The sequence below is a fragment of the Parus major genome, chromosome 4, assembly GCF_001522545.3.
Source record: "Parus major isolate Abel chromosome 4, Parus_major1.1, whole genome shotgun sequence".
NCBI classification, from domain to species: Eukaryota; Metazoa; Chordata; class Aves; order Passeriformes; family Paridae; genus Parus; species Parus major.
Genome location: NC_031771.1, coordinates 59930804 through 59947641, shown reverse-complemented (window position 1 = coordinate 59947641; position 16838 = coordinate 59930804). Strand labels below are relative to the sequence as shown.

The 16838-nt window shown below is 36.2% G+C and overlaps 1 protein-coding gene across 20 annotated transcripts in view; it reads left to right on the top strand.

The window, feature by feature from the left end:
• The window catches only part of ADD1 (adducin 1), a 62740-nt gene that overhangs the window by 43363 nt on the left and 2539 nt on the right, over positions 1 to 16838 (top strand). For 3 of the 20 annotated variants that reach the window (XM_015623766.2, XM_015623763.2, XM_015623764.3), the window contains exons 11-16: positions 1885 to 1986; positions 3733 to 3822; positions 4654 to 4746; positions 10506 to 10662; positions 11522 to 11896; positions 12654 to 12749. In XM_015623766.2, the coding sequence (XP_015479252.1) occupies positions 1885 to 1986; positions 3733 to 3822; positions 4654 to 4746; positions 10506 to 10662; positions 11522 to 11896; positions 12654 to 12749 (913 nt within the window). Of the gene's footprint in view, positions 1 to 1884; positions 1987 to 3732; positions 3823 to 4653; positions 4747 to 10505; positions 10663 to 11521; positions 11897 to 12653; positions 12750 to 13392; positions 13527 to 16838 lie in introns of those variants that run through there. The other 17 variants (XM_015623775.2, XM_033513715.1, XM_015623765.2 and 14 more) reach the window with 11 other exon arrangements.

The window sequence follows — 16838 nt, the reverse complement described above, 5'->3', positions numbered from 1 at the left end:
GATTCCTCAGGCAATGTGTGTGCTAAAATCCATAGTGTTAACAATGTAGAAAGTCCCAAAAAAACAGAGACACTCTCTCTGTGGTATTTTTGTGGTGTTCTTTTTGGTTTAAGAAGTTAATAAATACGTTTGTTTTTTGTACTATCAACATGTCACTAAGCTAAATTATCCTTTAATCTTGATTATAGAGTTATCTTGATGAAATATAGTTTTGTTATATTGATCTATAGTGATGCAGATTTACCTTGATCAAATAGAGTTTTACCATAGCTTAAAGCTATGTATGTGTTTCGACCAGTTTGTGCTTTTCAGCCTCAGCTCACAAATTGGTAGTATTTAATATTTGAAATTATCAGTGAAAGACTGAAGCAAAATTCTTCATCACAAACTAGTCTTGTTTAATGGTATACTGAAGCAATAGATAATTTCATACATTATAACAGGTTCATGTATTTAAATTTTTTAATGCTTGCTATTAATCTAAAGAAAAAGTGGCTTGTTATATTGAGGTTGTTTATATATATATATTTATGCTTTGACTAAAAACTATCTTTAATAAAAAGCTGGAGTAGTTTTTATCTGAGAAGATAATCATCAGTGAGTATTTCACAGCTCCATGTTCATTCCATTTTTTACTTTACAGTTGCAAAACATTTTAGAATTCTGTTGCTTTCTGAAGTCTGACAATTTCTGGCTATTTTATTGTTTCTTGAAGTTACTCAGGAAAAATGCATAGCATTTGCTCTATAAACAGGTTTGCTTTACTGTTCGGTGCATTTTCTATGCAATAGTTATTGGAAATTAGGACACTGTACAAAGTTAATATATCAAGATGAAGAGTTACTTGTGCATCAAATTAAGCAGGACTCCATACTAAATGCACAGATCAAATAAAGCAACCTTCTATGAAGAGCCCATGAAGCGCTTAAAGCTTGTGTTTGGGATATTTTTGTAACCTTCTGAGCTATGAGTTATAAAATATTTGACATCACCAAACTGTTCCTTTAGGTTGCTGTGCTGGTACAGCTCTTTGTTTGTGCAGAAACTAATTCTGGTAACATCATTTTGCTGAAGTAGCTTGTTTTAATGCAAAACTTTGGTGATGCCCACTCTTGCTTCACAGTACAGAATCATTCACTAAACCTGGTTAGTGACATCACATTGCTTTTCATACTTCTGTCATCTTATGCTTTAAGTTTGCTTTGATGTTTGTTGGGTACCAGAGGATTGAATCAATGATCTCTCCATCTCTCTTGTGTTATTTTGTAAAAACACCCAATGCAGAAAATGAAAATGGCAGTTGCAGGGTCTTAAAGCTCATGCCTTAGATCATGCTGTACTTCTGTTTGGGTAAGGAATAATATCCTTTTTAAACAAGTATGAACTCATTGAGAAATTTCTGGTTAAAAATAACCTTAAAAATAAGTAATTATATTGGCGTTTTCCTACTCCTGTCATAATATATCTACTCATGAAGTGAGAAGTAGGTGGTTTTTAGAAACACAAAACACTGCATCTGTCAGTGTGGTCAAGTGCTTAGAAAACCAACTTAAAAACCCCTCAGTCTTCATAATCTCTGAACTACACATAGGAATGGCGTTGTTTTGGGTGTAAGTTATTTGCAAGTTAACTGGCTCTCTAGTTGTTGTTGTTAGTAACTTGACTTGGTGGAGTGGTTCTGATCTCTAGAAATGTATCTGAAGGTATAGTTTATATTCCTGAAGCAGAAAATCACTTAGTCTTAGGAATGAATAGAAGATTGCAATCATTGGTTCAGTTCTCTGCTCTGTATGATGCATGATCAACTGTGATGTGACTTTGCTGCTCTGAGTGTCCGTAGCCATTACAGCAATTCTGACTCTGCAACTGTTCTTGATGTTACAGTGGACTAAAGAGGATGGACATAGAACTGCCACCTCTGCTGTCCCTAATCTGTTTGTTCCATTGAACACCAATCCAAAGGAGGTCCAAGAAATGAGGAACAAGGTTTGTAATAGCAGTAAAATAACTTATTTTTTTAGTCATCACCACAATTAAGTTGTGTACTTGTAATGAACTAGCTTACTTTGCTATAATGACATTTTGGGGGCTTAGTTCTGGTGTTGTCCTGTCCCTTTATAACTAAATAATGAAACAATTCCTAAGTATCCTGAACTCCTCTTGGAAAAAGTTGGTATTCATGATATGAAGACTTTAATTTTTCTTAGACCAGTTGCTGGTTACCTCTGAAGCAGCCAGTCCTGATTTTATGGTAGTAATTCTGAACCCTGATACTGTAGTTTTATATTAGTGACCTGTTTTCCTGTTTTTGTAATACCAGTTAAAATTTTGTGGCCTAGACAAAGTAATCTATAGATCTCTCTCCGTATTTCAATGTACTGTATTATAATATGCTGTGATTGTTGCAGATTTTTTTGTGTCTTTGGAGCTGCAAGTTAATCTTTTTGAAATGAACTTGCAGTTAATTTTCCTGGTTTTGAATTTCAGATGTTCTTGTCCAATCTACCAACAGGAAAGTACTGCATGGATTGGGGATTTTTCACTTTATTACTTTTTTCAGTGTAAAATAGACCCTGTTATCTTGTTAATATTTAGCTTGTTCTGGATTGTTTTGATACCTCTAACTGATGGCCACATGGGACATGGGAGTTAGCATTCTGTCAAAGAAAGGCTGTGTGCAGGGATTCTAGCAGGAATCTTAAATAATTTGTATATGACTGACAGAACTTATGTTTGGCACTGTAAAATAATAACCACCTGAAATGAGAATTATAGTGAAATTTCCAAGCAGTTTCTTTGTATTTAAGACACAAATATTGTTTTATTAAAAACTTAAATGATGTGACTAAGAGAGTAAATCTTCAAATTTTATACTTTCTCAAAGATAAGAAGGGTAGTAAATTAGAAACGAGTGAAAAAGATGGGGGATCCTTGTGCTTTCTGAGGTACCAAATATTAATAATACTTCTTGTTTGTGTATTTGTATGCATATATTTTTTTACAAATTGAATGTCCTTTTTAGTTGTAAAGTAGAGCTATTTCAAGATGCATGCTTTTCTTCATTTATCTTGGAACAAGAACCAGAACATTTTAAAAATAATTTTTGAATCAGTTATGAATTCTTTACCACTAAAGGATATCTAATTTAAATAGATAATACCTAGGTTTAAAGATGTGGTTTCTGTTCCCATCTTCTGTATTGAAAGAACTGGGAGGTATTTAGGATGCAACAAAAGGGGTGTTTTTGAGAACACCATGTGATAAACAGAAAGGAAAGTTGTGCAGTGTTTTATTTAGTTTATAGTAGTTCTATAAGAGGATGATATTGTGGTGCCATATCAGTAACTAATGGCTAATGACAGAAACCTGCAACTGACTGGTCAGGTACAGAAAAGCACATGAGGTAATATTTCTATTTCTCCTCACTTTTCACAAACTGGAGTTGTCTGTTACTGGTTTTACCACAACCTAGTACTAAAAAGCAAAGGACACCACCTTCTGTGGTACTTAAAGAATAAATTCTGAGAAATGTGAGAAAATAGCCAGGAACCTGAACATTTACATTCAAGTCATTTTATAAGCTCAACTTCATTTGACAGCCCTATGGCCACAGCAATCAGCACTGGTTGTTGCCTGTTGGCAGGTTCACTCACCCCTTTTTCAAATGTAAAAATGTGATCACCTTTTCTCTGTTGCTTCTGTGGTTGTTCATTCTGCTGCTTTCCTTTACAGATCCGAGAGCAAAATTTGCAAGATATTAAAACAGCAGGCCCTCAGTCACAGGTTCTTTCTGGGGTAGTTGTGGACAGGAGCCTTGTACAGGTGAGAGTATTAAATTCCTAAAACTATTAGCTTAATCTGCAATATCCTCTGCTTTCACCTAATATATCACTATGAAATTATTCTTTAATTGGCAGAGAGTAACTGTTTATAAGGTAAGTCTTAGAGGTAACACCATTGTCTTTGCAAGAGTGCTCAGGGTTAGAAATTTAGAGGCTTCAGCCATGTAGCCCAAGCATGTCTGTGGAGGATGCTTCTTGGTTTTTTTGCTGAATGTAATGCATGAAATTCAGAAGCCTTATTTATATGGGTTAGATTCTTGTTCAAAACTAGTTGGGCTTTGTGACAACTTTTTGTTTGTTTGATTTCTGAGTTTATGTATCTTGAAGGATTAATACTGGGCACACCAGGCTCACTGTGGGGCAGTCGTGTTTCGTGTAAAATATGGGATTTCATGCTTCATAATATTGTATTTGAAGAGCAGTTTGGGGGAAAAGCTATTACATCAATGAAACTTAAAAGCAGTATATCTGGATATACAAAAGACTAAATCATAGCTTCAAGTAAAGTAAGAATTAGAGCTGTACAGTTATACTGTATAGCTGAATAAAGCTTTTTATATCCAAGTGCTTTCAACTGCCCTAGATAAATATATTTTTATATACTTTTTTAAAGATTGGCAAGTCTTATCATGACCACAGCATTATTCATGTTGGGTGTCATATATTGTGTGCATGTCAATTCATTGTCATATGCAATTTCATCTACCAGTTACTGTTTCTTTGCATGTTTTTAGCAAGCATCACAATGCTTTTGGTTGATGTTGTAAAGCCCAGGCTCGGTTTGCTCTGTTTACTCAATTTACTGTTGCAGGATGCTCCCCTCTCAGACTGTACGGAATCTATTGAAGGGCTCGATCTCACAGAGCAGGCCTTTAGTCCCGCTAAATCTCTGTCTGTTAGAAAGGTACTGCCCTGTCATACTGCTCTAAATACTGTTGTTCACCCTTCATTTAACCTCTCCTTACCCTGACCTTTTTCCTCTGTTAGAAATTATTTGGCTAGAATATTTTAAAAAATGAAAATAGATGGATCTTCAAATTATGTATATGCGATGATGCAAACAGTTACTTTGCTCTGTTAAGACTGTCTTAAGGATCTTGATCTTTGTCTTTAGAAGCTGTTGAGGAAACAGTGTTGATGTTAAGGTGCTGATCAGGTCCTGCATATAGAGGGTTTCTTTATGCATGCTCTTAGTGTTGAATTATTCTAATTTGAGATCTATTTAGAGTTAGCTTAATCTCAGCCTGATTACATCAGTGTTATTCTGAGGATACTCTGTGTGTTGTGTGACAGACACTGTCAACTCTTGATCTCAGAGCACTGGACATCTGGCTTCCTTAAAACTTCCTGCAGTTAACAAGAGTTGCTAAGTAATGCCCCACACATGCAAAATCAATTGACTTTCACACTTGTAGTCATGTTTGTGCTTACATAATATCCGTTAAATATGCAATAAATTCAAGAGGGCAGTCCTTGGGGCTGGCTGAATGGAGCAGCAGCAAATAACATTTCTTAGAGCACATCTAGTGTGGAAGCACATTGTATTAATAAGTATCAGTGCCTCTTCTGCTCCAGTGTATTAGTTAAAAGATTTTTAAGTCTTGGTTTTAGGCCATGCCAAAACACCTCATTGTCAGAATAGCTTTTGCATGAAAAATCAAAAAAAAACCCAGAATACTTTGAATTATGCCATTGTTGGAAACCTTGTGGTTTTATAACCTACTCTAAATTAATGAGCCAATTTGTGTTACAGATATTTGGATCTTACTGAGAATATGATGGTGATGTTTTTCACATTGCAGTTTGTTTTGTCCATATTCTGAAAGGAAAAATAAAAAACACTATTTCTGGATTTAAGACAAAAAATAAAATAAAGCCAAATTCTTCCAGACAATGCATGGCTTTTGTTTTCCACTTAATAATACCTTCAAGGTGAAAAATTACTTTCATGATAATTATCACAACACAGGTGTTTTTTTGATGGTGATATATTTCAACTATTATGTTCAAACAATGACATACCTTTTCTATAAAAGTAGTCAGATAGTTTACATGCATTTTCATAGATGGCAGAGAACCAACAAATGGTCTACTGGTTATGTAATTTTGTCTAGTAGTATCCTGTTAGGGTTTAGATGTCCAAATTATTTGTTTCATGTCTTTTGTGGTGTCATGAAAGTGCTTTCTGCCTAAAATAGTGTGTAAAAATACATCACAATGTAAATTACATGAGTAATTATGAAATAGAAGTAACCTATTTCATAATCTTTATTATTTTAATATAGATTGTGACCTGAATGTATAATAATTTCCTGTTTGGGAAAAAAATAACAACCCAAGAAACAAAATCAACCAAACAAACAAATAAAAAATCCCAAACCAAGCAACCTCCTTCTAAAAAAATGTCATTCATACCAGAAAATCCAATGAACCCAAAAATAATAGCAATAAAAGAAAACCACTGGAGAAATTTCCTTGACAGATTCTGCCATAAAAAAAATTGTGTGTTGTGGAACAAAGGAGGTGGAAGCAATTGTAAGATGCCCACACAAACCCCACCTGAAAATGTTAATGAAACTGAAGAATCCTGTATATCAAGGACTTAGGGACATTTAGGTACTGGACAATTGCAAGTTCTCAGTTGACAAATTCTTTGATGCTCAATGACAGTTCATGTAAAAATTTGATGTAATTGCAGTAATACAATGTATTATGTTTTCAATTAGCATTGAGATTTATATCAAATACTAATGCACACTATTTTGGATGAAAAAATGCCTCCTTGTGTACAGTATGCATGTACTGCTTTAAATTCCTGTGCCTATGGCTGCAGCAGTGAACACTCCATCTTGCCTTGTTGCTTGCTTTATCCATGTTCTGAGAAGTCCTGGCCATGTTGCAACACAATCTCCTTGTTCATCATGTAATTTTATTCCTGTTCAGACTTGGTTAACCAAGCTTCTGCTGCAGTCTTGGCTGATTGACAGGGAATGTTGGTTATTCTTACCAACAACCATTCTGCAGTCTCATAAGAAAATAAATTCACATCAATTTTCAGTAATTTTAAATAGAAGGGAATTCACCCATCTTGTGTCTCTTCCTTAAGAATGGAAATTCTGTGGCTTTGTTCTTAATGCAGACCCTCTCAGTGCTGCCCCAGGGGTGCTACTGGGTTTGAGTGGCAACTTCTACATGGACAGTACCTCAGGTGTTTGGAGAAAGGCACTGCATTAATGTCAGATTGTGTTAGGAGCAATTGTTCACTTAGACCATTGTTATGAACCTGCTGTCTGATTGAAAGAAGAATTGGCATATACAAAGTGCCAGTTTTGGTCATATTTATCCCCAAGAACAAGGTGAAGTGCTTGCCTGTTAAATAATATTCAGTTTTGAATTTTTCTCTAAAATCCAGCTTTAGTGTAGAAGCTATAAAATTACTTGATTATCTAAAATTTTCATGTAGGAAATGGGTTATTAACATGGGGTGCATGTTTAATATGAAGGTATATTGTGTATCATTAGCTATAAATGACTTTCCCTTTGTGTCTGTGGGGGTGTAAGCCCCTACAGAGTGAAAATGCATTCTCTTCATTTATATAATCTATCCAGTGTTTCTTACAGTGGAGAAAATGCTGTTGATATTTGAGTGCATACACATGTGATTGAATTTCAAATAGTCATCTAAATACTTTTGGAATCATCATCAAAGTAATGCTAGGAGCAACATAATCCTGATGAGATCACCAGAATGTTAATTTTTTTCATGTCATCTTATGTTGAAACAGAGTGTGAGTCTATGGGAATTTATTTCCTCTCTACAGGCTGTTTAATACTGGAAGTAACTGCAGACAAATTTTCTTGTTTGGCTTTTCTGGGCATTCTTAGTAATCTCTGAATGGCACAGTCAGGTTGATAGCTCTACAAAGTCTTGTCTATTTTAATGTCACATTTAACAATTGGAAATATGTTTTGTACTGTCTTTTTAGTCCTTTATACTTGTTTTCTTTCTGTCCCATATTCATTTTGTGTTGTAGATTTTTATTTGAATTCTTAGAAGGCTGCTCTGTGGCCTATTCTGTGAAGTAAAACATAACTGCTTCTTGATTTAGAAGTAATGAGGGTTTACAGTAATCATACTGGTTTAGAGTAACCATATTGCAGACCTTATTAACATAATAGTATAATTTATTTCCCACATAGACTCAGTCCATCTACCAGTATTATTTATATTGGTGGCCTTTGAGCTGCTTCCATATTATTGATATGAATAAAACTGGATGTGTTAATCTGGAATTAGCTTTCAGCTGATCAAAAGTTTTCCGTTCTGATCTCTTAAATAATTTTTCTGCTTTTATGATCCAGCGTTGTTGCCCCTGATCTTTTCAATGCTGCTTCTCTTGGGTCAAAGCTACTCAGCAAGTACAAATACTGTTTGTGTTGACTGTGGGTGTTTTTTGTGAGGATTTCATTTTAGTTTCTTTTTTTTTCTTTTCAATCTAGTAAATGTGATAAGCTTGATTTGCTGCTTTCATTCCCAGTATTTAACAAAGGTACTTTCCTAAGTGGAACACGTCATGCCAGTGCCCCAGGCATCTGCAAGCTGCCTGTCTTGCTGTTTGTCACCATTAAATCAACAGGCACTCAGTAACATTGTTTCATTAGAAGTTATTCTACCCACTGATTCTGGATTTAACTTGCAACATTCAAATATTCTTAGAAATTCCAGAGATACTGATGGGTACTGGGTGTCTTGTTGTTCTCTTGTTCCCAGGAAACTCTAGAAACTCTGCCTGAGATCTGTGCTTTACAAGGTCCTGCTACTTATGCTGAGTTGCAGTTAAAACTATGGACTTAGTTTGAAGTGTGGGCAAAGTCAGGGAAATATAAAATTTCCATGGGCATCAGTTTTCTGCCATCATTAAAAGCTGAGACACTGCAGCTTTAGGGATGTTTTGAGTTTTCTACAAAACAATTAGGATTTGTACAAAGGTTGATGTTTCTCTGACCCTTTTATGCATTATCTTCTGAGAAAAACTGTTACTATCAAATCAATGCTTCATGGATATATAGTTGAGAAGAGGCTTTTGACATTCTACTGACATTCTGCATATGAAATGAAATTAACTCTTATTTTACGGAGAAAGGGAAGTGATCTGTAATGTTTTGGAGATGTTTCTCTCCTGTAGTTCCTTTCAGGGTCTTGCAGTGGAGATTGATTGTTATGCTGTTCTTTGGTACTTCTGGCTGGTGTTTGCTTCCTGAAGAGCAGCATAGATTCTAGCAACCATCTTACCTCCCTGGATTGTTCTAGACCAGATATCTGGAGATCTCTCATCAGGCTTTCAGAAGTGCTCTTGTGCTCCTTCCACCCAGACATTATTGCCTGTCACCTCTTTGGACATCTTGTCCAAAGCAGCTCTTGCCATCCAAAATGACATTCTGTCTACTTGCATCATCAGTTTTACAGTGACCATCCTGTGCTTGTCCATGAAGTGTGGACATGGAATGGAATATTTGTGCCTCTCTTCAGGCACTGCCTGTTTTTGAACTGTGCTTTCTAATGCTTTCTTCTAAATTTCGGTACAGACAACATTTGAATGTGAAGGTGATCTGGGTCATCCAGTAGCCCATACCTATTATATAATGGAGTTCAAATACCTCTTTTTTATAATGAAGACAGATTGTTTGTCACCATGACATGGGGCACGGGTCACACATCAGCTGTTAACAAACTAGTGTCAGAGTTCTGTATATCCAATAGAAAAAACAAATGCTTAGACAAGTCATTTGAGAGATAGAGCAGCTATCTCCAGGCAAGCATTTTCTGTACCTGAGACAATGAAAATCCAGTGGCTGTAGCCTTTACTATAGGATTAGAGAAGAAAAACTAAAAACTTTAACATTAGAGAATCTCTGATGCAGCTGTTTTTGTCCACTGAAACTTACTGTACTTAGAATTGCTTGTTATATTTTTATTTGTATAACTTTTTATCTGGCTTATATGACAAATGTTATAGATGTAAATATGCTAACTTGTATCAGATTACAGTTAACCTTAATTACTTTAAAATGGTTTATAATAAGCTGTTAATCTGGTGTATACAGAACATATACAAGATGGCTTTTTACTATAACATCTGTTAGGTGTAATGTAGTAGCTTCTAGAAATGGCTTTTCTGTTATTAAAAAAATCCAAAGCAAAGCAAAAATCCAAAGCAAAATAATAATAATAATAAACCAAAACAAAATGAAACAAAAATACTCATGAGCTGAATTCTTGACCCTTTACAAGTTTTCTGTGCCCAGACTGCCATACAGATGGGCATGGTATCATGTTTCTTTTGTGGCAAGAAAAAGAAACTTGATGTACTTTTATGACTCCAAATACAATTTAGCTAGACTGTTTGGCTGCTGTTTGATTAACTGCTTAATGGTGGATATTCCCTGGTGGAGACATGTTTTCTCCTTTATATAAACCTCCTGTGGATCAAATTTAAAAAAAAAAATCTGTAATGGATTTTTTTTTTAATCTAGAACAGGAAAAAGTAGCATTTTCCAGGTTATATTTTTGTTTTGTTTTTGGTTGCTTTGTAGCCTCTATATCGCTAAAGGTTCTGCAAGTTACTGCTTGATTGCAGATGTATCTTAATTTCCTTTTGCCAGGGAGAACTGGTGACTGCATCAAAGGCAATAATTGAGAAAGAATATCAACCAAAAGTTATAGTGAGCACAACAGGACCAAATCCCTTCAATAAACTCACTGATCGAGAACTGGAAGAATATCGCAAAGAAGTAGAAAGAAAGCAGAAGGGACCGGAAGGTTGGTTTCTTTGTGTGTGTTTTTTCTGCAACAGACTGTAGTACCAGAGAGTTTCTTAGTAATTGGAAGGTGGGTTTCCTGCAAAGGCTATAGATAAATTACTCAGCTTTTGTATGTTTCAGTTTTTCCAGTGTGAATTAGAAATTCGGGAAGTATATTAGAGATAAAATGTGTGATCTAAGTGTTTTAAGTGTGTTCAGTAAAATGCATAGATCCCACTCTAAAATTGTCCTTGTAGATAAGCTGTGCAGTAGGGCCAGTTACTCCTGCTGGTAGGAAGTTGAAAGCTTGGAACTTCAGTCAAAAAGGTGTTTCAGTACTGGTTTTGTTCTGCTTTGTTTCCCTTGGCCTTAGAGCCTAGGCTAAGGTGAGGGAATGGTGGTGCTTTATAGCAGCAGCACTGCAGGTTTCTAAGTCATTGAAATTTGTGGATTTGAGAAATACATTGAATGGAGAAGATACAGAATAACATCGATTGTTGCTTGGAAATGTGACATCTTGGGGACTTCTACCAAAATGGATTTTCAATTATCCTAGAATTATGACAGATTTGTGCTACAAAACGAGGTTGTTGATGCATCTGAAGTGGTTCTCCTGCTTCACTTTTGTATAATTTTAAGGGATGATACTTAAAATGCTCATTTGCTGTGAGGTTTTGAATTTGAATGATGCAGGAACATACAAAGTGCTGTTTCTTTTGCAGCATGTGTTCCCTGCAGCCGATTTTTGGGACCACAGTGTAGGAACCTTTGTGTTTGGTTTATGAAATACTGGGTGGGGTGGGGTTGGATGCTGTGCTGTCATGCCTGTTTAACTGCATAACTTTGTTCTCTCAGTAACAATGCCACATCCTTCTTAGATAAGGTATCAAAATATGGAGAGACTGTGTTACTGAGACAGACACCAACTGGGGAACAGAGTGCAGTGCTTAGAAATCAGACCATCAGTGAGCAAAACACGTCAGATAAAAAATCTCTGGATTTGAAAGGCAGATCAAACACCTTTCAAGGAACAGATACGAAGACTTTACAGGATTGTGACGTATCATCACTGTCTAAGTCTTTAGATAACATTCAGTTTGCTGCTGCACGGGTTTCTTGTCAGACCATGCAGCAAATCATCCCACATCTAAATGGAGAAGAGCCAGATGGGCAGAAGTCCTCCCATAAGGAATTTCATACTGCAGTGATCAAAGCATTAAGGTCGGATCCTGACCTTTTGGCTGAGGCCTCAGGTATTACTAACATGATACAGCTGTGCTTGCAATCCAAGGAACAACCTCTTTATCTACACCATGTGGAGATTCTGTCAGTTGACTCTCATCTGTGGGACTGATTTCACTTTAATTGTGTAGGTGAACTAGATGGAACAATGCTTTAGTGTTGTTCCCAATATATGGTGTACTCTATTAATGTTTTCCTTTGGATCCAGGGCTATTTAAAGCTGGAAGCAAGGGGGACCCTCCTTACTAATAACAAATACTCAAACCACTGTGAAATCTGTTTGGAATCATATAATTACTGCATGTTTTTTCTGATTATCTGTGCAGTCTTTTCTTTTGGGATGCAATTTTGTTTATTCCAAATTTCAGCAATACAAAGCAAGCAAAAGAGTGCTATCTTGTGTAGACCTGGTAGCATATCCCCTCCTCCATATTCGTTTATATCTTCCTTGTGGTTTTTCCTTACAAGTTTTCTTTATAACAGTAGTATAAACCAATTCATAAATGATTTCATTATTCATGCCCTCTTAAATTAAAAAAATAACCTCCAAAAAGAGCTACAGAGCACAACATCTTGACCCGTTTTGTTAGTTTCAAACTATTGCTTAATTTTCTTTTGCTTGCATTGGTATTGTTTAATATCCTGGCAGAATTTTGATTCAGAAAAATATATTGGTATCTTTCGTGCATGGAGCAAAAGGACACTTACTTTCTTACATGCTGAGAGGTTTTATTTGCCTTTTTAATTTCCCTTTGCCTACATCTGCAGAGCCTTCAGAAGATGGTAGGCCACAGAAAGAGAAAAGCCTCCCTGACCCCAGTTCAGCTCGCACTCCTCCCAGTACGCCAATTAAAATAGAGGAAGGTACGTTCTGCTGCCGTGGGGGCCAGGGGAGCCAGTAACTGCATCCTTAGTGACTGATGCACGGGAGTACATGAACTAGAGCTAATGACAGTAAATGACTTCTTGTCTTTCATTGTTGTACTACTTACAAGATACTCCACTGAACTGTGAGTCTAACAGGAGTTTTGTTCACAATAATAAAGAAGTGTGCATTAATATAAAGACAAATTTCCATCTCTTCAGAATAGCCTTGTCATCTCTTGGTGTTTCTCAACTGATTTACCTTTTTGTACATCTTCTGTGAGATAATTGCTCTTACTAAATGAAATAGTGTCTGATGGTGAACCAGACACATAACTAGATGCTTTGGTAAATCTTCTTCACTGATTGCACATTTCTTAAACATTATTGTACTTGGATTACACCTCAGAAAATTTTTTTTTCTACTCAATTTGAATCTAAATTTATTTGCTCACCTTATGTCATAGCTTTAACTAAAATGAGAGCAGGGTTGTAAAGTTGATAATTCCCTAAAAAAAGGATAAAATTATAATCTTGATCAGGTGTAATCCAATTATTGTCTTGTTTCCTTTACCTTGTACATTGGATATATCATTTGTCTGTTAGTCTGCCATTCACTACATTTCATTCTGTTTTCTACAAGAATGGTTGCAACCATTCTTCTAACGTAACACAATGGCTGTGATGAATGCATAGATTCTCTACTTGTGCTTTTTTCTTCTTGTGGCTGCGTTACAAACAGGAGATGGATATGCTAAAGAATACCTGTTACCATAGTAAGTATCATTCCATACTCTGACCTGCTTTTGTGCTTTGCTTCACTCTTGCATCTTTGTTTACTAAAATTTTTTTTTGTTTTGGTTTTTTTAAAAAAGCAGGCTTCTTCAGTTGAGATGTTGATTTCTTTAGTTCTCAATTCCATGTAATTCCAGGCAGTTGCAGATCTCATGTTAAAGTGCACTCCCCCTTTGAGAGAGACTGTGAAAGTCACCTTCCATGTTTCCATATCTGTGTGTCCAACTCCTCAATTTAAAAAGGAATAGTCTGAAGTTGCCTGGCAGATATAGCTGAAACAGCCCTGGGAGTTTCTGCCCCAACACTTTGCTGCTGCCCACACAGCTCGGGCCTGGAAACAAAGCGGAAGAGTTCCTAATCTATTCCTGAGCAAAATCCACTGACATGGACTTACGTTTACTCAGCAGACTTTTGCATGGAAATGGATATGGGACTACTCCTAAGTTTTGTGTTAATTTTAGGGAATTCAAATTCCAACCAAGGAATAGCAGCAAGTACTTGGTGGCAGCAGCTTCTACAGCTGTTTTGGCTGGCTCTGCAGGGCTCCTTCGGATTATGCTTTAAAGGAACAATGATGTTTGTATGTCCTGTTATATCCAAAAGTCAGCGTGTTTGTCATAGGTGTGAAAGTCAAACTATATTGTAGACACCTGTGATGTTACTGATGAAGTTCTAAAACCTGAAAGTTCTTTTAAACCAAGAATTGTGTTCGACAAACTCTTCTAGTTGTATAAGTTTTCCAGGACAAACATACAAAGCTTATTTTAGAGAGTTAGTGGAAGTTCACACCATGACGACTTTGGTTGGGGGAGATTCTGTTGAATGACAATGTTCTCAGTATACAACCTCTTCTAGACTTTGGTTCATCATATTCTTTCTATTTAAGTGTAGCTGAAATCAGTCAAGTGTTTTTTTACTCAGTTATAGCCTAGTTTGTATGTTTGTCCACATCTTTGTGTTGAAAAAAAACACCAAAGCCCCATAAACCTTTCTTTTAATCGATTATGTGAATTGTAAACACACACCAGTGTTGATGTTATGCTTCAAAATCTTAAGCTACAGTATAATTTATATGTAAAGGGAGAGCATAGATGTAAACATTATTATTTAAAAAAAAAATTTAAAATGTTCAGGTGCTGCTGAGTTATTAACCTGTAAATAAGGTTTTGCAGCAAGAAATGTGTTTTTAAAGCTTTCTAGTTATGTTACTGAAATCCATCCAGTAGAGTAGCAGGGTGTTGACATATTGTGTTCTGGCTTAATTGAATGTGGAATTTGTAAATCTTCCAAATTCCGGAAAAATATTACCCTTAGCAAAGTAGATAAAGAGATGTTTGCTTGATTCCAGCATCACATTAATCTATTTATTAAGGATGATGGGAACTTGACAAGCTGGGAAGGAAGGCAGTCCTGGGTTAATGAGTTATAAACCCATTTATATTTATTCAATGCTCAGGCCAGCTGGCAAATAATATTTGAATGCCTGTAGCTTCCTATTCTCTAATTTGAAGAATCGTTAATCCCTTTTTTAGAACTTCAAATCTTTTAAATTTAACTTAAAAAAAATATATACCTGACAGTCCAATATCATGCCTGTTTTAAAATTTGGGCTAACTAATGTATAGAATATAATATTTTTAACTTGTAAGGGACCTGCAATGACTATTGAGTCCAACTACCTGATCCAGTTCAGGGCTGACCAAAAGTTAAAACTAATTGTCCTAATGCCTCTTGAACACTGACAGGCCTGGGGCCTTGACCAGCTCTCAGTAAGTGGGAAGCCTATTCCAATGTCTGACCACCCTCTCAGTAAAGAAATGTTTCCCAAAGTCCTGTCTAAACCTCCCCTGGTGCAGCTTTTAGCCATTCCCACACATCCTGTCACTGCATCCCAGGGAGAAGAGCTCAGCAATATTTTCAGTTAATTCCTGAAAAGTCCAAAAGCAGGGTGGTGTTTCTTATGAATTTATGTCTGCCATATAGACAGGCTAAACTACAGCTTCAGGAGGCAGCTTGTACTGTGCATAACTGCTTTCTCTTTTTTGCTCTGATTTAAATTCTGCCTGCTCTATAACTTTTAAACTGCTAACTTGTGCATTCCGAGTGTTTGGCACTGGATACTAGTGTGTGGTGTTTATTTAACCTATTAGAAGTTCATGGTGCTCTAGGCAAAACATGTTTGTTTCCTAGCAGGTATTCACAAAACAGAGCTATCTAAAATATATCAGAGAATTATTAATCCCATCTGACAGAAGTAAAAAGATCACTGTCATTTTTATAGGAGAAGTGTGAAAGTATCAAGTATTTTCTGTAAATTCTTGTGAAAGTCTTCAGTCTTTTCAAATTAAAACAAACAAGATCTTGAAAGGAGGAAAAATAGTCTCCTTTCATTTGTGCCTCACAATGAGCATGGCCTGGATTTTGCTCTAAATTCCTCCTTACGTAACATCAGTGGGGATAGATGTGGCTCAGCTAACAGGACACGGCTGCGGTGCACGGAGAGCACTGCAGGGAACTCCAGAGTGCTCCTTGCTGAAGCCATGCACAAAGAGGAGCCTTAACCAGAACCTCCCTAAAGCACAGCGGTGAGTGGGGACAGTGTTGCAGTTGAGGGAGGAGTGGTTCAGTTCCCCTTTGGACATACAGCTACCACTGGACTCCTGATGTTCCCTTTTACAGGGTGAGTTTGGCTGTTGACATCACATACAATAAACAAAACAAGCTGTATTGCATAACCTGCTGAGCTCATTTAATTTGATAAACTACATGGATTTTACTTGTAGGAATCCATAATATGTACTCATACCTTGCCCAAAAAAGTGAAGCCTTTGTGATAGGAAATGATATTTTGAAGCAACATCCGTTAGATCTCATGGAAGAATATGATGAAAATCCCTTCATTGGGATTATAAATTGGCAAGCCAACAAATCAGAAATTAATTCTAATTGCATGTATGGGATTTGCATGTATGGGATCATTGTAAATCAGCAATTAGTTTTATCTCTCCAAAAGAAATAAAAATAAAAGTGTGGAATTGCAAAACACTCTACTCAATGTCAATGAAAACTGCAGGTTTAATTCCTGCTTTATTGCACTAAAATAATATTTTGCCTGTAAATGTCATGAGTAAAACAGCAGCGAGGTCTGAACAGTTACTTTCTTGCTGATGTAATTCAGCTTTATCTGTTCTGTGTGAAGAAGCTTAAAAACAAACAGAACTTTGGAATTTCTTACTTCTTCTGTGCCCAAAGCTGGAGAACAGCCCTATTACAAAGGCTTTCATGCAAAGTTAA